We start from the raw sequence: 22,707 nt of genomic DNA on the forward strand, positions 1-22,707 counted from the left end.
CAATCAAATAATTAAGGTGTGCTTAAGCTCTAAACAATACATTTATTAAAATAGATAACACATTATATCTCTGAAGAAAGTAAAAAGTGCCCATAATTTTAGGAGAGCATACTGTTAAGCAAAAAAAATAAAAAAAATAAAAAAAAATTGAGGAGAAGCTAGTAGCATTAGAAAACATAAATCCTTGAAAAAGTAATGATTAAAAGGGGTCAACCAGATACAACTTAAAAAGACAGACTTCTTAAGTAGTGTTTTCTCGACACATCATTCTTGACTCACTCTTAGCTTTCCTACATTTTTATTTCTGTGGCATGTTTAAATAAGTTTAGACCTTAGAAAGAAAAGAATTTAGAAATATATAATCTAAATAAGTTATAAATATTTATGTGATATAAATTATTTTAGTAAGATAAAAATTAATAATATATTAAATTAGTTATAGAAACTGATTTTTGTTTTTTAAATAAACTAAAAAGGACATACAGGAATATTATTTTAAAGATATCTTCTTACAGTAAAAATTTTTAGCTTTGAAAAATTCTTTGGAATAGTTCAGCTCTTGATTCCCATTTCCCACTGTGGATTATTCTGCTGCTTTGTTGTCTGCAAATTCGTTATTATTAAGGAGAGCCCATGTTAGATATCCGCCTTTGCACCTGATCTTGTCCTTTTTTTAGCTTCAATCAATTCCCTTGAGATCCGTGTCTTTGAAAGAAGCCATAAAAATTCAGTCTTTGCACTTTACTGAGTCGTGCTCTAAACTTCAAGATTCCAGCTTGATTTCCTTCAGAACAGCTGTTGAGTGAGTTAAAAAGTTGAAACTTTGATGTAATTTTGATTCTTTGCTTTACTGTTAGCTTGATTTTTGTTGATTGGATGATTACTTGAGTTTGACTATTAAAGTTTGTGTCTTTGTGGTTTGTTTGTTTGTTTGAGGAAAGATGGGAGTAGTAGTAAGTGAATTCCTGAGTTTTGTTGATTTAGATTATGATTTTGATTTTGATTGAACTGAACTTAAACCACTGCTGTGAGCCTTGTTATGAATAATAGTTATTGAAAACTAAAAGCTGTTTGCTTCCTATATGAGGTTAGTTTGGTAGCGTGTGTATTATCTCTGAAGAGCTGATTTTGATGAAGAGGTGACTACGATGAATGCTAGGATGGCCATGAAGAAGAAAAAGAAGAAGAAACAAAACAAAACTCCGAAAAAGAAAGTCAAGGTGATGTTTAAACCTCTGCTTTCACAGGAAAAGGCAAAGTTAAGAAAAAGAAGCAATCAAAAGGAGAAAATCAGCTCACATATTGGGGAGAAATTGTTAAATGGGCACGACCAAGAATCCAGTCAAGGCACAATCAATAGTAAGAAGGAGGAAGAGGTTGATAGAGGAGGTACACATGAGCAATTTAGTGAGGGTATGCAACATCTCAACAAGGGCCCGGACGACAAAGATTGTGAACACTCTGTTACTAAAAACCAAAGGAAGGAGGATGTTGTCTCTGAATCAAGCAGCAGTCTTCCATCCTATGTGAAAAAAACAGGCACCAATAAACTTGGTAGTTGATATTTTTGGTCAACTCCCTAATGCACAAAGCTCACAAGAAATTGTGGAAGAAACAGATGAAGAGCATGCTGAATTAATCATCAATGACCCTTTGAATGTGGCCGAACATAATGACAATCACAATGATGAAGATCATGCACATCGACACATGAAGGAAGTATGTGAAAGGAATGGTGTTTCACCAGTAAAAAGGGGGAGAAGTAGACAAAAGAATCCTCTAAGAACAACAAAAACAAAGCAGAACCTTCTGGTGAGGGAGGCGACAACAAAAACTCCTAAATATTCTTTTATGATTAGTGCAATTATATGGAATATAAGGGGGGTGAGAAAAAAGAAAGCAATTCATAGGCTTAAAAAACTAGTATATATAAACAAAGTTGATATGGTAGCGATTTTTGAACCTTTTGTTAATGCTAATAAAGTGGAGGGGTACAAGAATTTTTTGGGTTTTCAACACTGTACTACTAATCAAAATGGGCACATTTGGTGTTTTTGGAAGATAACTGTCAGGCTGTTGTAGTCTCTGACCATGAACAACAAATTACTCTCAAATTTAGGAAGAATGTTTCTTTTGATTGGTTCTTTGTTACAGCTGTGTATGCTAAGTGCACTACAGCTGAGAGGAAAGAACTTTGGAGCAATCTGGAAAATTTAAATTCAAGAATTACTGATCCTTGGTGCGTCGGAGGGGATTTTAACGTTATTCTTGATCCGGAGGAGAAGGTAGGAGGCAGACCACATAGAAATTATAGAAGTTTTTGACTTTGCTGAATGTATGGATTCTTGTGGGATGGCCGATATTGGATTTATTGGATCCAATGTCACCTTGTGCAATAATTGGAGACCTAGCAAGAGAATCTGGAAGAGGTTAGATAGTTTTTATGAATGATCTTTGGGTGCAAAAATACAGTTCTAATACAGTGAAACACCTTGCTAGAGTGGGATCAGATCGTAGGTCGTTGCTTATGAAATGCAAAACAGACCAGCAAACAGGAATTAAGTACTTCAAATTCCTAGATTTCTGGATCAAACAACCTGGATTTTTTGAAATTGTTAGAAATGAATGGGATCACCATTTTGATGGTAACCCTATGTGGAGGCTGCAATAAAAACTCAAGAAGGTGGGGAGAAGATTGAGTCAGTGGTCTAGGAAAACAATTGGAGATGTATATGAACAAGTGGAAGAATGGGAAGCAAAGGTACAAAATCTGGAAGATATTGACCTATTGTACAATACTGAGCAAGGGACGGAGGAAATGAACAAGGTGCACGCTGAATACATAATGTGGCTCAACAAGCAGGAATCATTACTTAAGCAGAAATCTCAAATCAAATGGTTTGAGGAGGGGGACTGTAATAGCAAGTACTTCCATGCAGTGATTCGAGAAAGGCGGAGGAAACTACAACTACATAGAATCAAGAATAAGAGGGGCAAATGGGTGAGTGGAAATGAGAACATCTCCAAAGCTGCTATAAAACACTTCGAAGATCTTTTCAATCTTAAACAACCCGTCTTGGACCATAGAATCCTTCAATGTATTACTATTTGCATTACAGATGAAGATAGTGAATCGATCTCATGCACTCCACTAGAAGAGGAAATCAAGAAAGCAGTGTTCAGTATGAGTGCCAGTAGTTGTGCTGGACCAGATGGTTTCAGTGGGAGGTTTTTCCACAGTTGCTGGGATATCATTAAAAATGACATCACTGATTTTGTTCAGAGTTTTTTTAACGGGGGAACATTGACGAAGTTTTCACTCATACCCTTCTAGTATTGCTTCCCTAGTTTCTCAGAACTGAGGCCTGTCAGCTTGAGTAACTTTATCAGCAAGATCATAACCAAAATTATATCTAGAAGGCTAAATCCTATGCCGACCACATTGATTTCTGAGAATCAGAGTGGCTTCTTGAAGGGCAGGCTCATTACAGAGAATGTTCAGTTGGCTCAGGAGATTGTCCAGGACATAAAAAAGAAAAACATAGGGGGAAACATGGTGATGAAGTTGGATATGGCCAAAGCATACGATAGAATGTCTTGGCCTTTTCTTATGGCAGTACTAAGGAGATTTGGCTTCAATGAGAACTATAGAAATGATTGGAAAACTAATATCTGGAGTGTGGTATTCTATATTAGTAAATGGTACGAGAAATGGATTTTTCACATCATCACAGGGTCTCAAGCAGGGAGATCCTTTGTCCCCTTCTTTGTTCATCATTGGTTCAGAGGTCTTTGTCTAGACTTTTGAATTAGCTCAATCATAGTGACTATTTCATCCCATTTTCAATGAACGATCGAGGTCCCACAATCAACCATTTGGCATATGCAGATGATTTGGTGGTATTTAGTAGTGGCAACACTAAATCCATCAAGGCTATAATGAAACAGATAAAGTGGTATGAAAAAAACTCAGGTCAAAAGGTTAACAAGGATAAAAGTTTTTTTCTTACTGCACCAAGAACCGGAGCCAACAGGATCAACAAAATCAGAGAAGCAACTGATTTTTTGGAAAAAGGAGTTTCCTTTCCACTACCTGGGTTGTCCAATATATGTGGGAAGGAAAAAAGTGGAATACTTTGAGGACATGTTGGCTAAAATAATTAAGAGACTGAATGGATGGCAAGGGAAAATGCTGTCTTACGGGGGCAGGATAATCTTGATTAAACATGTATTGCAGTCACTACCTACCTACACCATGACATCATTAAATCCTCCTAAAAGTATTCTTAACTTGATGGAGAGGCACTTTGCCAGATTCTTTTGGGGCTCAAATGGGGACAAAAACAATTATCATTGGAGTTCTTGGGCAAACCTATGCTATCCTAAAGAGGAAGGTGGAGTGGGAGTTAGAAGAATGACTGACATATGTGATTCTCTTACAGTGAAAAGGTGGTGGAGATTCAGATCCCAACCCACTCTTTGGGCTACCTTTACTAAGGCCAAGTACTGTATTAGAGCACACCCGGTGGCCAAAGTAGCAGTTTCAGGGAACTCACATAACTGGATGAGCCTTATGCAAATTAAAAAGAAAGCAAAACCTAATATGGTGTGGAAACTGCAAGATGGAGAATGTAGCTTTTGGTGGGATAATTGGTCGGAAAAAGGAGCCTTAGCTAATCTATGCCCAACACTACAAACTTCTCCTAAAAGCAAGGTGAATGAATTTTTTAATGACATGGGATGGGATATGCAGAAGTTACAAGCTACTCTACCAAACTGGATGGTGCAACACATAGTCAAAATAGATATTGGAGATAGAAACAGGCCTGATTTCATCACTTGGAAGACATCTACGGATGGACATTTTTCTAATTATGCTGCCTGGCAGAGTATTAGGAAACACAACCAGATTAACTACCTTTGCAGTAAGGTTTGGCACTCATGTCTACCTTTTAAAATTTTCTTTTTGTCCTGGAGATTGATTAAAGGAAAACTTCCTTTTGATGACACCATTAGTAGATTTGGAATCCAGTTAGTGACTAATTACTCTTGTTGTTTTGCTCCCCATGGTGAAACTATCCAACATTTGTTTATTTATTGAGAGTGATACTGCACAATTCCTCTGGTGTAGGTTTGGCCAACCTTTGGGAATCAAATACCATAGAACTGTTGTGAGGGAGTTCCTCAATAGCTGGTGGCAAAGTAAATACATGAACCCCGTCCATAAAATGCTCATACAAATAACACCTATTGTCATTCTCTGGAAGAGCAGGTGTGCTTGTAGATATGGAGAACAAAAAAATTCTATCTTTCTAGCATGGAACACCAAATTTTATGGACTATTAAGACTACAATTGCAAGGGCATTTCCTAGCTGCAAACTGAGTATGCCTTGGAGTAGAATCTGTGAGGATGTTAAGAAGCTTAAGCCAATCTCCAGAAGTATATTTGTCACATGGGAGAAATCGGGTTCTGGAGAAGTTAAAATTAATACAGATGGGAGTTTTTCGAAGGAGAGTGGAAAAGCAGGAATAGGTGGAATTGTCAGAAATGAACATGGGGATTTCATCTTTGCATTTGCTATCCTTGTACAATGCAAGGACCACAATTGTGCAGAAGCTTTAGCTGTACATTATGGAGGGATCTGGTGCATTTCTAACGGGTATAACAGATGTGCTATGGTGCATTTCTAACGGTTGTGGTAAACATGTTGAGAAATAGACTCACTAGCAACCTTCTCCTCAGAAACATCATCGAAAACACATTGCAGATTTTGGATCAAGCAACTATCAGGATATCTCATTGCTATAGGGAAGCCAATCAGGTGGCTGACTATCTCGCTAAGTTAGCTGGTACATTGACTGAGGGAGCCGTATATCATTCCTTTCAGCAATTACCAGGGAAAGCTAAAGGACCTCTTTTGATGGATAACGACAAAGCCAATTTTTTTGTTAGTTAATTGTATAGTAGTTAGTTTGGAGACTTTGTGGTTAACTGTCTCCTTTTTTGTATTGATTGTCTAACAATCTGTGTTGTATTCCAGAGGTCAGGTCAAGCCCCCCTCTGTTTTGTGAGTTCATGATATAATACAACACCCAAAAAAAAAAAAAAAAAGAGATAATCACTCTCAATTTGACTGTCAGTATTTGCTTGCTTGTGGGTTGGATGTTTTTGTAATTTTGGTCTCTTTCATGATTTCTGCATCTGTGGACTAGTAGGTGCTGGGAACTTTTTTTTGGTTAGTGTTAACTGAAACCAGTATCATTTGCTATCATTCATTTATGGATAATGATTTGGATAGGAAAGAAATAGCTATTGAGTTTCTATTTGAAGTCAATTAGGTGGTGTATAACTTCCCTGAAGTTGCACATTTAATCAACTTTATATATCTGATCAGGCTGTACTAAATGTCTATCTTTATTTAACCTATACGTCTTAAATTTTTGGCACTTCTTAGTTATGTTATGTACACAAATTCTCAGAGTTGCTTGGATGGCCCAACATTTATTATATGTTTACCAAACCTATGGACCTTGTTCGGATACTCTGAGATTTGCTCTTTCCCTTGTTTGCTTGAATTCCCTGCTGACAAATTTTCAGATAAAGTATCTAATCCATTTTATGTGTGATATTTAACTTTGAATAAAAAAATGGCATAGATATATATCCATTGAATAATAAATTTATTTTGTCAAAAGTTCAAATTCCTGTCGTGACTAACTTACACAAATACATCTATACTGAGAAGCTTTTCTGAAACATGATTTTTCATAAATTTGTAGGTCCCTCCATACTTGATATACCAAATCACTTCATTCATTGATTAAGAATTAGAGAGGAGACAGTACTGTTTTCCTTGATAAATATGAGGGACACTGGTAACATCTCTCAGTACCGCGATAGATTGGATCAGACGCTGGCGTCTCATGATCTTGTAAACAATGATTTACTTAAGCCCCTTGTCAAGAATCAAATGCTACGCTCATCAGAATGTGATCTTCAAGGTTTGTTCTGTCACTTTGAATATGGATTTTACTTTGATAGGTAGTTGCCTAATTCTAAAACATTTATATCATCTAAACATACTAAGCAGAGATGCCTTTATCCATCCCCATCCCCTTTTCTCTTGCAGAATGTAGTGATAATCTAGTTGAGAGAAGAACCAAGGAAGTGGCAAACTTCCTGAGCATGTTAAGGAGTGCATCTGTAACTGATGGTGAGAAGTCAAAGTCTTCTGAGGCAACACATGGTGGTTGGAAAGTAGGCTATCTATCACATTTATAGATTATCTTTTTTCTAATTCTCAAAATCTTGACTCACTAATGTGATTGTGGATCCGAAACTTATTTGAAGCATCAGTGTTGCTCGTTTTTAGTAGCACCAAAGCCTGATGCTTTATTGGACAGCCAGAAATTTTTAGTGTTACTATTCATGTATTGTAAAAATATTTCTCCTCATCTGTTATTTAATATGAGAGCAATGCTGGTTTCTCCATCTTTTGCAGGTAAAACAAGATACTGAAGAATACCGTGTTATGTATCGAGAGGGACCAGAAGGCACTCCTTTCCATACTCTCCTTGTTGAAGGCTATGTAGATGGCCCAGCAGATGTTTGTAAGATAAAATTAAAATCTCAACTATTTTATTCACTGTTGGAGTGGTTATCAGTCAAGGTCATGTAGAAAGTTCGTGTTGCTTTAGTATTGGACGACTTTTGAGATAAGAAATGGCTGTTTCAGGTTTATGCATCTCATGGGGGGCAGAGCTCTACAAGAAATGGTGAGTATCCAGTATGCTAAAGACTCTTAAGCAGCCTGTCTCATGTTTACCATGCAACAAATATCAGCTTCTAGGCAGCTGCTTGCTGCACTGCTTCTAAATAATCTTCACAAGCAACGAGTGAAATAAGGATATAAAAATCTGACACTTTTGATGTCCTAAAGAATAATTGTCTGGGTAAACTCTTAATACAAATGTTCGCATTTTCTGGCACAAAGGGACTGGAGTCGGTGCAGAGCTTGAACTATAAAATTTTAGCTGTAATGGTGGTATTGCATTTGTATCAGCAAATTTTGCATAAGTTCGAAATCAAGCATTCGAGTAAGAGAAATTGTATAAGTTGGCAGATATGAGACTGGTAGAAGTGGTGGATAGGTGGCTTTTGAAGCAATTCACGGAGAATGACATTCATGGTGAATTCATTAGGGGGAGCGGGGAGAAATTGTGCATGAAGTACAATTGTATCGCAGCATCCGCTCAGAGATACTCTTTATTACCTGTACAACCCAAGTAGTTAATGCACAAACAAAAGGTAAATAATAAGAGCACATATATATTTTAAGAAAAGTACTACACAGAAATATATGTGTGTATTTGTAGCACAACCGGAATTTCTTGGTTTTGTCTATATTGGGGAGCATTTGCTCTTACCTTTTATCAAGGTGATGATGCACATTAAAGCTGCTGGTAGACTTAATGCAGTAAATGTGAATATGAAAGCTCTAGAATGGATCTGCTCGAAGAAGCTTAATGCTAAATAAAATGTCAGTAGAGGTTCAAAATTATCTTTAACATATCCATTGGTGATACAGTAATGTTCGTTGAATACTAGTTCAAGGGATTGTCCCAGCAATTTTGGGATTGAGGGATAGTCTGATGTTGTATTGACACTTCTGTTTAATGGATATTTCTACTTATCCTTTTTCACTTCTATTTAATGTGCGTTTCTACTATCAATGCAAAAACTCGTTGTGGATAAATGTCAAGCAACAAATTGTGTTAATACACCCCATTTTCGCATCAGGTGGCCGCAAACCACAATTCCAACATTCAAGATTGTAGCCTCCGAGTGCTTGCAGAAGGTCAGAGACGGTGAACAAATATGTCTAGTAAGGTTTGTCATCCTATAGCAGTCCATAGATGTTTATTTTGTTCTTCTTATTATGTCTCTAATAATGTGCTGATATATGTTTAACTACTTGGAAGAAAGGATGAAGCTTTCATGGCCGTTGTCAGCAAGGGAGGCCCTTATACATTTCTTTGTATTTGAGTACTTTCAAGATGGTCTGATTGTAGTACTTCTAAATTCGGTAAGTTTGTGAAAGTCCATGACATTTGCCAATGATTATATCTTTGATAACTATCTATATTTCCATTATCATATTTGTTCTCATCAATATTAAAGCAACTGATAGCAAGCAAGCTCTATTTCCAGATCTCTGACTTAGATAGTGTTGATAGAAGCACTCATGGTTTTTCAAAAGATGGAATACCAATTCCACTGGATGTAGTACGAATTGATGTGGTGGGAGGTTTTGCTATCCAGAAAGTTACTGATAATCGTAGCTACTTCAGGTAACTTTGAATTTCTTATTTATTAAATTAAAAATACTTATCACATATAGATAGACAGGCATAGCAAGTCTTGACATATGCAGTATGATCAGCTTTGAACGCTTCCTTTTGCTTTCTCATGTTAGCCTTTTCCATGGGAACTTCTTTATTATTATTATTATTTTTTTTGTTGGGGGGGGGGGGGGGGGGTCAAGAAGATGCTTTTGGAACTATGAGGACTGTTTGTGGATATAAGATTTTGTAGTGTTGAAACTTTAAGTGATATAGTAATAAATCTTTGAAAATTTTATTCTGGTAATCTGGTTCCTTCTCCAATTCATTAGGTTGGGAGGGGGGAGGAGGGGGAGGGGGGAGGTTGAGAATGGGTAGCACAATTTCCCATGTTCGGAACAACCCCGCTATTTTGACTTCCACTCTAAAAAGTTCTAACTCTAGCTGAAGTTGATGATATGGCTATTAAGTAGGTTCCAGTGGTATTGAAACATGATTCTTCCACTCAATACGTTGAGAGCTTTGGTTGTAATAAGCTAATATTTCTTCGTACAAGATGGTCCTGTTTACTGACTAAAATTTTCTTATCAAAGAGTTCCTATATTTACATATTGAAAAAAAGAGAACGTTCATATAAATTGCATTGCCAGCTATGTTGCACAGATTCTTGGAGTATGTCCTGCTCTTGATATATTGGAAATATGCAATAATATAACGACTACTCTTCTAGAATCCAACATAACAATATATTATTCTTTAAGAGTGGTGCTCCGTGATGTACTTGCATGTTGTTTGAGCTCCTAAAGAACCGAAGGAATTAGAATGTCGACATGACACCTGTGTCAGTGACAAGAGTCTTACCCAATTTGGTCAACATTCAACGGGTTCTTCGACCAATGAAAGCTGAAACAGCTAAGACGAAGACATAGATGAAATGAAGTCCTAGAAGCCCAAAGAAGGTTTCCTCCTCTTTTTTGGTGGTTAGCAGTAGTTCTGCAAATGTTTAGAGCTGATACTTTTGGCAAAAGGGAGAACGTTCCTCTTGATTCAGTGCTTTTATGTGCAACAAGACAGGATACAACATTAACCAAATACTGTTTTATAAATCAGATACTGTTTATAGTAGATGTATAATCGTGATCACCTACTTCTCTTTGATGAAAAAGTACCTAGTTATTGGAAAGAAAGAAAAGCCTAATGCTGCGATAAGCGGCGTAGGAGTGACATCAAATTCAGTGTTAAAAAGAATTTGTCGCTCCTATTATTTTATTATGAACTCTCTTTTTCTGCTTTTAAATTTAACAGGACTATAGCAAACATGGATATCAAACTGGACTTTGTTCCTCCCTCATTCATCAATTTTGTTTCAAGGCAGCTCGTAGGTGCTGGTTTCAAGCTTTATAAAAAGGTTAATGCCAGTTCAGTTCCCACTTCTGTTTCTGATTTTTCTTTTTGTGAAATACGATGATCTGATAAAATCAATATTTGTGTTCTCTGGATAATAATTATAATATACTATTTTTCTTGCAGGAAGTAGCTTCAGTAGCCAAAGGTGACGAAGATTTCAGCAACGCTCTAAAAGATCCACTATATGCTAGAATACGGAAAGCTCTTTATTCAGATAATATAAGTAATGGAAATGCGGCTTTGGAACTGCTAGACCTAAAGAAAGATGTGTGTCAGCTTGATGAAGAGAAAAGAAATGGCAATGGGGATTTACAATTGCAAGAGTTGAAGGAAGACATATGTGTTAATCTTGATAAAGGGACAAGTGAGACTTTGGGACGGCAAAAAGACTTGAAGAAAGATGCATCTCTTCGACTTGATGAAGGGACAAGAGATGGCAATGGTGCTTTAGAACTCCAAGACCCAATAGGAGACGCCTGTGTTCACGTGGATCAAGGAACACAAACAAATGTCGAAGTCAAAAGCCCAGAACAGATGGTGCAATCCGATAATGGTTTAACCAGTTCATCACAGCAGGACGACTTTGTGGCTGGAGATAACAAAGTTCATAGCGAAATTGAGGAAATTGATGAAGACACGAGTGAAATGATTGAAAGTTTAAATGAGAATGACAAGAAAGCGCACAATTATCCAGCTAATCAAGTCGTGCACATGCCTGCCAACAACAAGAAGGTTTTGATTAGCTCTGAGGTCCGACAAGCTCTGGGAACTTTAGAGAAGGCTATCTCTATCATAAAGGATTTTGGATATAATTTGGAGATTAGATCTGTTCCCAGCAACACTACTGTTAAGTATGTAGGTGTAGAGGAGGATGGTCAGAAAAATTCAAAATCATCAGAAACTGATCGAATTCATGGAAGTGGCAGAGCTTGTGCTGATTCACCAAAAAAGGAATTGTCAGAGGCGACCCCTTACGAACACAGGAACAGCTTTGCTAGTCACAGTTCCAGGTAAATTTTGTTTGCTTAATAGCAAGAGGCTACATTGAAATAATGGGTGATGCTAAGCTTATTTATTCTACACCAAACGTGCCAAATTGGTTTCCAAGAAGTTAAATATGTATTTGCCAAATGAGTACATAGAAACGGCAAAGAGATCGTCACTTAGCTTAGTAAAAACCTTAGATTTCTGCAACTTCGTCTGAACGTCTCGAATTATGCATGCAGAGAAGGTTCTGCAACGCTAAATTTTTGTTGAAATGGCATGATTTGATTACTATGCGTTTGATCATATCTTCTTCTAATCTATTAATATCTAAAAAATTGGTGTATAAACTTTCCAGGCGTACAAGTTCTAGTCTGTGCACGAGGGAAGCTACCCACAACAAGAAGATTGCTCCTGCATCACCAGATGATTATGTTGAAACCTTGGGCGATGAACACCATACTGCTGTACATACCTCAGTAGACCAAACAAAGGAAGATAACGTCACGGCTGTCCATGCAGATAGCGTCCACGGAAAAGAGAATGGTAAAAGGAAAAGAAAGCTACCATTTTACTGCTGCTTGTATTTTCTCCCGGGACAGGTCATGGGTTGAGATTGAACAATTTTTTTTGTAGGAACGAAAAAACATAGTTTTACCTGTTATTACGGCTGTAAAATTCTTAATGAAATTAAGGTCAATACCAGAGTGTTCTGTACAATACAATGTGACTAACATGCTCGTATGTATTACAATGTAACTTTATGTCCACGGTACCAGAATTATAAGAGCTAATATAAGAAAAGGAAATAAGGCGGAGTGTGTATTTTCTTTTTTTTTTTCTTTTTTCTTTTTGGCTTGTTATTCTCAAGAGGAAAGAAGTATAAAACTTTCTTTTTTCTCGTTAGAAGAATATTACAATACTGGTTTATCATGATTTACTTGGTCACTTAAACTACTTATTGCGTGGACGTGAGATGGTACTCAATTTTCCATTGCATGTTTTCTTGAATACACAAGTAGTAATGTTCTTCTGGTCAATTTTTTCTCTTTATATTGCTGCTCCGAAAATTTTCAGAATAATACTATATGAACTGTCACTTTCAACAAGCCATTCTAACTGCACTAGATTCTAGATTCTTAAATTTAGTACTGTATGATAAGTTACTTTCGTAAAGTCGCTTAACCATTGAGCAATATTCTAAATAATGTAGAGAAGTTGGAATAAAGTTGATTATCCATTGAGCATCTTAGGTTACTTTACAGATCTCAAGACTAAGATTTGAAACTTTTTGTCTGTTTCAAGTAGCTTAATGATTAATCGACTCTTGAAACTTCATTACAGAAGTTGCTTAATCAACTCGAGGAGATAAGAACCGAAACAATGTTAATAAGAATTTCATTAATCATCATAGCTAGTACTCAGAAAAAACACAAAGTAGAGTGCTTTTGGTCTCCCTTTATAGTTGGTCTTTAGCTGCTTGTTGACGTTTTGTCCTCCCCAGCATATCAAGATCTCGTTTAGTGAATTTGGCATTGCTATTGTACCCACAAAAGATTAAGCAAAGGATGTCACATCTTTCAGGCTTTGTTTAGAAAAATGTGATTAGGGAATTTCTTAACTGTTCAGACATGTAGCATATATTGTTAAGAGTCCGACATTGGGTTCTAATAAAGTACTTGCTTTTCTTGAATAATTCTCGCATTTTAATTTAGTTTTTGGATTACTGGTATGTTTGGCAAAGCTTCTTTTTGGCAAAAAAAAATACTTTTCTTGGGGCAAAAATACTATTGTTTTAAAGTTAAGTATTTGGCCAAAATTTAAGAAGGACAAAAAATATATTTGAGTAAAAGTAGAATAAGTAGTTTCTTTCAAAAGTAAAGAAAAATACACTTAAAAATATTTTTTAAAAGTTTGACTACACTCCTGTTCAAAAATATATTTGAAAGTGTTTAGAAACACCAACTGCTCCTCGTCGTGAAAAGTATCTTTTTGAAAAATATTTTGGAGAAAAGCTTTTAAAAGTTTGGCCAAATGTCGAATTTACCAAATGTTACTTCCCATATATAGAGTCACCGCCTTCTTTGCTTCTGTAAGTTCATCACCGCTTGCTGCCACGCTTTGTCAAGACCAACCCCAGAAATGTGGACGAAGAAGCTCCGGACTTTAACATCCTTCCCAGTAGCGCTATTGAGAAGGGAAATAACGACGTTTTCTGTTTCTCCGTCCCAATTGCATTTTCCTGTTTCTTCTTCAATTTCTCCACAAGTTGATCAGTTTCCTCAACGTTATGACTTTTCTGGAAGATTCCATTTCTGTTCCGAAGCTGCTCAGAAGCTTATTTGCTGGAATTGCAATGCTGTTTCGTCAACTACGACGCCGTTTCTGGTTTGCAATGCTTGTGGCTGCGTCCAGCCTGTCGATCAATCTGTTGATTATTTCCACATTTTTGGATTGTAAGTTCCTTGATTATATACCATATGGTGCTGTTATTGCTATAATTGTCAGTCTCTATCAATATCATACTTATTCATGGAGCATAAGGTTACAGTAATAACTCACGGAGGTTCCTTTTTTGTAGCTTTAGAACTATGACCGTGTTCATATTTGTAGTCTCTATAGTGTTAGGTTTAAGAGTTTATGAGGTACTGAATCTCTGTGGCTGATTAATTTTCAAGAAGCAGCTCTTAGTTTGGTATTCTGGGAGGAAAACTAGTAAATATAAATATGACGTAGAGAAGAAAAACCAAAGTTTAATTATAGGTGGTTGTTCAGCATGGGTGTCGTTGTACTTATAATATCAAAAGGGAGAGGAGCTGCTATTGTTCTGAATATTCAAGGTTGTTAAAAGAGTGCGGGATGTGTTTCTTATTAATTTCTTTTTCTACACGTATTGAAGATTTTTTCTTTTATTTCCATGGCTGGTGATACTGAGATGCTAAAGATTCCCTGCATTCTTACAGGGAGAAGAAATATGGAATTGAGGGGGAGAATCTAGAGCGCAAGTACAAAGACTGGCAGAGGAAGCTACATCCAGACTTGGTTCATACGAAATCCGAGGTTCATAAAATTGTACATTGTGCACATATATATGTGAATTTCCTTTCTAAGGCTCCCCTTTGTTTTTTCTTTTTTGGGGGTCCCTATTCACCGAAATTTTGAAATTATTTTCTTGTGGCTTTTTTTTTTTTTTTTTTTTTTTGCTGTTTCTGCTAGAAAGAGAAGGAGTATGCTGCTGAACAGTCCGCTCGTGTGATCAATGCCTATCGCACACTAACTGACCCATTATCAAGGGCAATATACATTGTAGGTTACCATTATTTGATACATACTTATTGCTATTGTAGTTTCATTTTCGTTGGTGATTTTCACTGGTTCAAAACATATTTTTCTTTAGTTGTAATGTCTTTTATGATATATTTTTGACAGAAGATTACGTCTATACTACCTGCTCTTTATTTTTATGTTTTTAGGCTGAAACATGCTTAACAAACTGTAAGGACAAGAAGATAGTGTAATTTTAAAAGCATATTTCATATCCTGACTTATGTGTTCTGTTGCCTCTGGAAAATTGCAAGAAATGAGTGGTTACTTTGACCAATTGCATTTGGTTTCATTTTTTTTCCTTCTTCCCTTTTCTTTCAGAATAAAGTTTGAAAATCTGCATTGAAATATTTAAAATGAAGAAAATATCAATAATTTAATGGCAACATAAGGACAAGATAACTGGATGCAGAAGTAATAGGAGTTTTGGATTGTGGTCTACCAAGTGTCAGTAAATATTTTTTTTTGTTGTTTTTTCCTGGCTTCCAGCTGAAGTTGGAAGGTGTGCATGTGGATGAAGAGGAAAGGATTGATGACCTAGAGTTGCTTGCTGAGGTAAAGTTTGTTATTCTGGATTTACTTTTTGAGAAGTGCTGCTGTTAATTGTTTTTAGGACATATTGTTTTTTTTTTTAAATCTAAGATAGAAATTGGCATTCAATACCTTTAACATGAATATTATTTTCATCTTATGTTCAAACTTGTGCTTTTTGTCCCTCCCTTGTTATGGTAAAGCTTTGGTCATAGTGGCTTGGTATGGGTTGATTACTTTGTGTTTTCTTTTCAGCTTTTCCAAATAGGGAGTCACTATTTTTTTTTTTGAGTTGGAGGGGAAAAAAATGATAACAAAAATGTAATGGTGTTTGGAGGCAAATTTGTGAAAGAAAGAGTTCGAAGTGGGTAGAAAATTCTTTCCAGAAGCAAAAATCCTACTTAGAACTGCAACAAATCCGTACTATGATCTAAGTTATTCAGACTTTTTACTTTCGGTGCTGTACCGGTGTCGACACGACGTGAGTGTGGGATCCGTACTGGATCTAGTAAGATATAATGATTTTTGAAATCAAAATAAAAGCTAGGGTGATATTGATGAAAATGGAATACCTTGTATATAGAAATTTCTGTGTCAGTCTTTCTCCTTTCCTCTTGATCAATATTTTCTCCTTCTCGGAATACCTTGTAAATTTTTCACATAATGTCTTATAATTTAGATATATTTTTTTAACTCTATTTTTAGATATTTGAATTATTTTTAGGCGAATCCTGCACCTGTATCCGTACCCCCAAATCCTAAAGTTTAGATAATGAAGGATCCGACTTCTAGATTGGCACCTGTATCGGACGCCCGCACTCAAGTCCGAGCAACTTAGACTATGGTGCCATTTTACCTTTGTTGTTTAAGGCTTTAGATTTATCGGGACCCCAATAGGGAGTCACTATTTCCTCCTCCACCTTTAGCCACTTCCAACAATTTTCAGTTAAAGAATTTCTTTTTTCTTTTTGACGAGTAATGTGAATTCAGTTGGAGGATTTTGTTGTAACAAATCTTTGAAAATTCCAACTCTCTTGATGGAGTAATTCATTAATATCTGTGAGGGAAAGTATGATTTCTCAGTAACTTGAATAACTCGTTTTCCATCTCGTGATGAAATTCACATGGTTATTTGTTGTTTGTTATGTTTGGAGTTGACAGATACTACAGTTAGAGTTGAAAATATTAAAAAGGGATGCGTCTTGGGGTATTCCTTTCCTCTTTATCTAACGAAAGCAACTAGAAAGAAGAATATAGGCAGCTGATCAATAAAAGATGTGAATGATGGAAAGTAAGGAAAAACTTGTGGGGCTGACTGAAGTAATTTGACATGTTTTAAAACTTAACTTCTAGCAAATGGTTATTTGTTGTTTTTTATACAATATGATGTGTTATGATGGAGCTTGTAATTTGCTTCTCGTATTCCCTGTTCTAGTCAAAAATTATTTTTGCTATGAGGTGCTGCGATTGTAGATTTCTCCTATTTGCTTCTCTTTTCACATGAGAGGTGTAATATGGGAAGAAGGCATTTTAGTGCAGAAGGAAAGACGTTTTTTCTATCACGTTTGCTTCATGACCTGTTGCTTTTGAACCTTGTATTTTCTTCTCTTTTCGAATTACCACTCATGTATTGAAGAATAGAGCACTTCATCACCTGAAACATGGAAGTGCACCAAGGTGGGTGTTTTCACTTCTTTTCTGTGAGGCGTTAAGTGATCACAGAGAAGCGATCACTCTGTTCTGCTGAAACCCATCCGACCAGAATACAGTGGGGAAAAGAGGAGGAAATAGAAAATTAGGCCTTTTGAAATAAAGGCTTTTGCATATCTTCTTCTTTCACCTCTCCTTATCTGAGACTTACCTTATCCTGGTCTAAGCTTATTTTTTCTCTAATCTTTCTTATTAATTTGTGGTACCTCTTCTCCCGGTCTGCAACTTCTCTGCTTCTTCTTCTGGTTGGCGACTTCTCCTCATCTTTAACGTTTGTGAAGGTCCCACTTTGCTTTGACATCTTCGACTTTCATCCTGCTCTTGATATATTGAAATATGTAAAAGGATACGTCTTCTAGAAGCCACCATAGCCATATATGATTCTATAAGAGTGGCGCTCCGTGATATACTTGCATGTTATTTGAGCTCCTAAAGCACCAAAGAAATTATCCAACTCCATATAAAGGATAAGAAAAATGGGAAACATCTGCTTTCTGACACAGAAGCTTACTTTTGAGGATGTGGCAAACCATACTTGTCTTCCATGTGGGGTGCTCAGTAACAGCATAAATTAGATTACAGTAGGCATTTGGGAAAATGACCAAATGGCTCTACGCCATTAGCCATTTAGTGGTAGAGTAGTACCTTGCCATTACCCATTTAGTGGGGTTATGCTGATTCATTGCCTACGGTTTTGAAGGTGTTGAATCAGTGGTGACATAGAATAGGCTTGGCCATATGAACTTTTTTTTCCCTTAGCAAAAAAGTTAACTAATTTATTGTTGGTTTCTAAAGTTGCAAGATGGTGCATTACAGAACTTTAAATGTCCAGTTAAAGGTTCGCTTGAAGCACGCTTAAGCCCTGGAGCTAGGTGCTAAAACAGGCCGAGCTCTTCACCCTGCTTAAGCAATGCGTTGGTATCCACAGCATTGAGGCATACCCATAATCATCCACAGACTGTAATTTGAAGAGGACATCACTAAACAATAAGTATTTCACTTAATTGTAACTTTTCAATTTTCTTTGCCCATGTAACAATTGTCTGCATGTATAGCTATTATTTTTCAATTACGTATGTATATATTTATTTATTTTCTTCGTTTGTGCCTTTCCTCATTAAGGCCTGCGCTTCTTTCTCTTTTTACCTTTGAACACAAGAAATATCTTATCACTGAAATTTGAGTAGAGTTCTGAATATTGGTTGGTGAACCAAGTTTTTGGTATTGAAGTGGAGACGGGTAGAGGAGAAGCCCAGATCCACCGAGTTTTGAAACTCGAAAAAGCAGATTCCTCGATCATCAATAAGAACAAAAAAATTGCAAGTGAGAACTCTAGCAAGAATCTTACCAAGAATACACAACATACAGAAGGAATTTGTATGCTTGCAGAGAAGAGTTGGCACTAAAACTTTTGTTATTTCCTGGAATAAATTTAGCATTTTTATCTGATATTTATCTTGGCAGAATGGTATGTTCTTTTAATTGATCTTCGTAAAGGTGCTAACCGTGCTTCTCTTCCCATGGCTTGCCTAAAATCTTTTTCTCCAACTGTTAATCATCAGATTTTAACTGCAGATTATGGAACTCAGAGAAACTGTTGAAGAGGCTGCTAACTCTCAGGCACTAAAACAAATTCAGGGAGAGGTACAAAAGGAACCCAGTAGTATAAGCGTTTAAAGAACCTAACTCTTTTTCTGATAGCTGTCAGAGAAATTATCAGTTTTCCTCTTTCCTTTTCTCCTCCACTTAGTTTTTTGGCTCTGGTTGCGGTGAAGGTCAGATTGCTATACTGATATGAGTCATATATTAAATGCCCAAGCAAGCCGCAGTGTTATCAAGTGGTTGTTGCTGACTGACAATACCCTGATATAATATTATTAGTTCTGTAATTACTCCTCCTTTCCTCTGGTCAGTCACTAGAAGAATTTTCTCATATAGCCATCTCACACTTTTATTATGTGAAATTAACTACGACAAAGTAAAGACTTTTACGAGTTTCACTTGTGCAAACATAATAAAGAAGGAATTAATTGGACATTTTTTATTTTGGTATTTTGGCATTTGTGTAGGTTTGCAATTGTTGTAACTCTTATCCATGCCTATTTCTAATAATATTTTATTCCATATTTGTTGATGTAAGTCTGCAATGAGCTTGGCTTTACTTATTCTATCTCCGTTAACTCTACTTCATTGTTCTGCAGATACAGGGAAAGTTCGAACAATCATCTATCTCTTTTGCAAACGCCTTACAACATAGGAAGTATGAAGAAGCCGTGGCTGCTACACAAAGGATGACTTACTACAAGCGTGCAAATGAAGAGATTGTGAAGAAGCTCTAGTCCAGGGTATGGAACCTTATAATTGTTGCGCAAGTACTTAAATGTTCATCCTTGATTTATTCTTGTCGATAGACATCCAAAAAACTGATGGTTTTCCAGTTTCCACCTTGGTGTTGTATGGGCTTATTCAATAATCTGCAGTGGGGCTTAATATTTTGCAACTTTAAATTCCCTTGGACTTCACTTCTTGGTTTCATTTGACCTTAATTCTTACTGTAAAATACCATTTTGGTTGCATACAGTTTTTTGGTACATATTTGTGAATCTTGTGAGGATATACTTTTATCTGCATTAGTAAATGTCGGATTACAAATGCTATGGAATTTACTTGTTCATCTACTGGTATTTGTTTGGACTTGCATAGAGCATGAAGCTGTGGTTTGGTCGTGGAGATGCAACTAGGCCCGATAATATGAAACCCGGGCACACGAGTAAGTCACAAGACAATAAACAGTTGATCTAATGGAGTTGGGTTCGCCTGCTGTGGTGGATCTAGCACCTACCATTCCTGCCAATATAAGCCCAAATTCTACACTGTTTATCCACAAAATAATTGCCAGGAGCAACACCAGCAGTGTGTACATGATTTCTTAGTCAATGATTGATGATTCTGGTGGATTTGACCCTAACGTTACTATTTGTATGAAATGGAAACAGAATAAAAGTATGTCGAAAGTGATAGTTTGAAGTGTTGCATTTGAATAGAAAGGATGTTCCTGAGGGTGATCGGAGTTGTGTTGAGGATCTCTATCAACTCCATTTTTAAAGACTCGAGGTTGCTTCTATTTGTTTTCTTCCAATATTTTCGTGAATTGAACCTTTGACAAATCAGTATCTTATCTCTCTTATGTTAGCAGTTCATAGTGCTTCTATTTTGAAAAACATGTATTGAGTAATGATATACCTTCAGCGATCCAAATTGTTATCTGCTTTGTGTGTTTTTTTTTTCTCGATTCTATTTGGCTAATTTTCACATAGCCTCAGGGTGTACAAACTGAATCGGAAAACCGCGCCAAACCGAAAAGTCAAACCAAACCAATTAAAAAATCCGATGAGGCCTGGTTTGATTTGGTTTGGTATTGAGTAAAAAAATTCGAACCAAACCGACATATAAATATATTAGTATCAATAAACGTGTGTTGCACGTTAATAATAACACATGATGGTTTAAATATTTATTTATATGAAGAAAAAAAATTTAATTAATGAGAAAATTTATACATAATAATTCAACAATCATCTAGATGTCAAAAAATATTATTACAATAGCATAATACGTGAATTCAAAATGAAAGTACATCATCAGAACTTACAAAAATGATCAATTTAGACATGTTAATTAGATAATTATGTATTGTCGTTTAAAGGTATCTAATATGATGGTATTTTACCGAACACTTCTTTGTAGATGATGTTTTTTTGTGCATGTTTCCTTCTAATGCTTTGGTTGTTCTGCCATAACCAGAACTCTTGTTGTTGATATTAATATCCCTCTTGAAAGTGCAACATATAGTTATTCGTGCAAGAAAATATATTGTTGTAAATATAGTCCAATATTTAGGATATTTTTCCTTGCGCTTTATTTATTATAATTATAAAACATAAACATATCCACAATTAAAAAGGATATTCTTTAGTTTTAGAAGACGAAAGTTGATTTCGGGGATAAACACATACTTAGAAGTACTTTGACCAGTATCATAATTTCTACATGGATGACTTTATTGTCAAAATTTCTATATACTAACTGTGTAATATTATATAAGCTATTCGGCGGAGTAAGTTTTTCAGTAGCATGACAAACATATTTTTCTTCAAAATCAACCTATATATGCAATGGAAGATCAATTTTAACTTAGTCTATTATATATACAGTGTCACTAATATACGTAAGAAACAATAAACTTGACAACAAACCTTGATGGTGGAAAGCCATTTGATATTTAAGTATTCTTCTTGGTAGTAATGGTTGGTATCGATCATCTTCTATTGAGTCAAAACTAAAAAATATTTTGTTTATACCATAAAACTTAGCAATCAACCTTTTATTTCGTTGATCAACATATTCGTTTCTGCTAGCTAAGATAGCTCTTTAATTTCTATCATTTAATTTGCACGAAATGCATTTTAATCTAATAATGAAAGTATTTTTCTTATTAAATGCACTACCATTACCCTTGGGGTTGATAACCAAGTGTTCTGGAAGAACCAAATCATTTTTTATTGGGTGCTCTTCTTCATTTTCGACTGTCACTGAATGTTGGATCTATTCTTACTTTTATATTTTTTGTCATTTGAATCTTTTTCATTTGAGGCCATAAGTATAATTTTGGCAAGCTAGCTTTTACAGTCTCTGTTTTCGTCGATTTCGGAACTACTGATAGTACATGACAGAAATCACCTCCTAAACTATTACTTTTCCACCAAACGGTTTATTGATATCCAATATATCTCTAAAACTCTAGGCAATTATTTTGGTTCTTTGACGCTTAGCCATAAGTCCTTAATCCCATATTATCAATTTAGCTTTCCTTATAAATTTAGCACTATTGCTCTGCTTTGATATATTTGTGATGGTTATTTCAATTGTTTGAAGAGGTATACCAAATCTAAAGTGAGTTGTACGACCTCATAACAAAATCGTTGATGGTACAAACACTTGTTATTATTGCTAACAGTATCATGCCTCTTGATTTGACATTTACAAGTAATGCATGACATAGAAATATTATTCCGATTCCGGCGGAGGCATCTACAAAGGATAATCCCGCTATACCAGAATCGACTCTTTATAATATAGTCTTGAAAGCTTGTTTTTGTTAAGGATTTAACTTTGATTGTACTTCCTCAATCACTTGTATGGCCTTTTTAATACTATGTATTTAATCTCTAACACTCTTTTTATAGAATAAATTTATGTAAGATATTTTTTTTAACTTAAAAAATAATTTTACTCTTATGATGAATTTAAAAAATAATTACAATGATTTTTTTTGCTAAATAATTAATTGAAATTTTGATTATTTGGTCTTAACATAAAAAATAATTTATTTTCTGTTGAATCAGATT

The 22,707-nt window shown here is 35.7% G+C and overlaps 3 protein-coding genes across 5 annotated transcripts; all 3 read left to right on the forward strand.

Moving 5' to 3' along the window:
* Nucleotides 1–651: 651 nt before the first annotated feature.
* On the forward strand, nt 652–12,569 carry LOC104117099 (uncharacterized). Of its 2 annotated transcripts, none has more exons than XM_009628088.4 (11): nt 652–828; nt 6,782–7,003; nt 7,132–7,259; nt 7,504–7,612; nt 7,738–7,777; nt 8,802–8,891; nt 8,988–9,087; nt 9,213–9,352; nt 10,649–10,751; nt 10,874–11,760; nt 12,093–12,569. In XM_009628088.4, exons 2-11 carry the CDS (start codon nt 6,865–6,867, stop codon nt 12,346–12,348), a joined length of 1,992 nt encoding a protein of 663 aa, XP_009626383.1. In that variant the 5' UTR covers nt 652–828; nt 6,782–6,864; the 3' UTR covers nt 12,349–12,569. The 2 variants fall into 2 exon arrangements, with proteins under 2 accessions (XP_009626383.1, XP_009626382.1); XM_009628087.4 differs by having other exon boundaries at nt 653–802.
* Nucleotides 1,149–5,958, forward strand: LOC138909198 (uncharacterized). Its single transcript, XM_070200387.1, has 8 exons — nt 1,149–1,493; nt 1,540–1,884; nt 2,073–2,285; nt 2,684–3,228; nt 3,349–3,682; nt 3,974–4,930; nt 5,348–5,680; nt 5,770–5,958. The coding sequence occupies exons 1-8, from the start codon at nt 1,149–1,151 to the stop codon at nt 5,956–5,958; spliced, it is 3,261 nt and encodes a 1,086-aa protein (XP_070056488.1).
* Nucleotides 12,570–13,732: 1,163 nt separating the features above from the next.
* On the forward strand, nt 13,733–20,557 carry LOC104117100 (iron-sulfur cluster co-chaperone protein HscB homolog). 2 transcript variants are annotated; one of them, XM_009628089.4, is made up of 7 exons: nt 13,743–14,190; nt 14,698–14,794; nt 14,951–15,040; nt 15,548–15,613; nt 18,875–18,943; nt 19,501–19,644; nt 20,003–20,557. In XM_009628089.4, exons 1-6 carry the CDS (start codon nt 13,877–13,879, stop codon nt 19,636–19,638), a joined length of 774 nt encoding a protein of 257 aa, XP_009626384.1. In that variant the 5' UTR covers nt 13,743–13,876; the 3' UTR covers nt 19,639–19,644; nt 20,003–20,557. The 2 variants fall into 2 exon arrangements, with proteins under 2 accessions (XP_009626385.1, XP_009626384.1); XM_009628090.4 differs by lacking the exon at nt 18,875–18,943 and having other exon boundaries at nt 13,733–14,190.
* The last annotated feature ends 2,150 nt before the right edge of the window (nt 20,558–22,707 follow it).

This window comes from Nicotiana tomentosiformis, chromosome 1 (genome assembly GCF_000390325.3).
Source record: "Nicotiana tomentosiformis chromosome 1, ASM39032v3, whole genome shotgun sequence".
Lineage (NCBI taxonomy): Eukaryota > Viridiplantae > Streptophyta > Magnoliopsida > Solanales > Solanaceae > Nicotiana > Nicotiana tomentosiformis.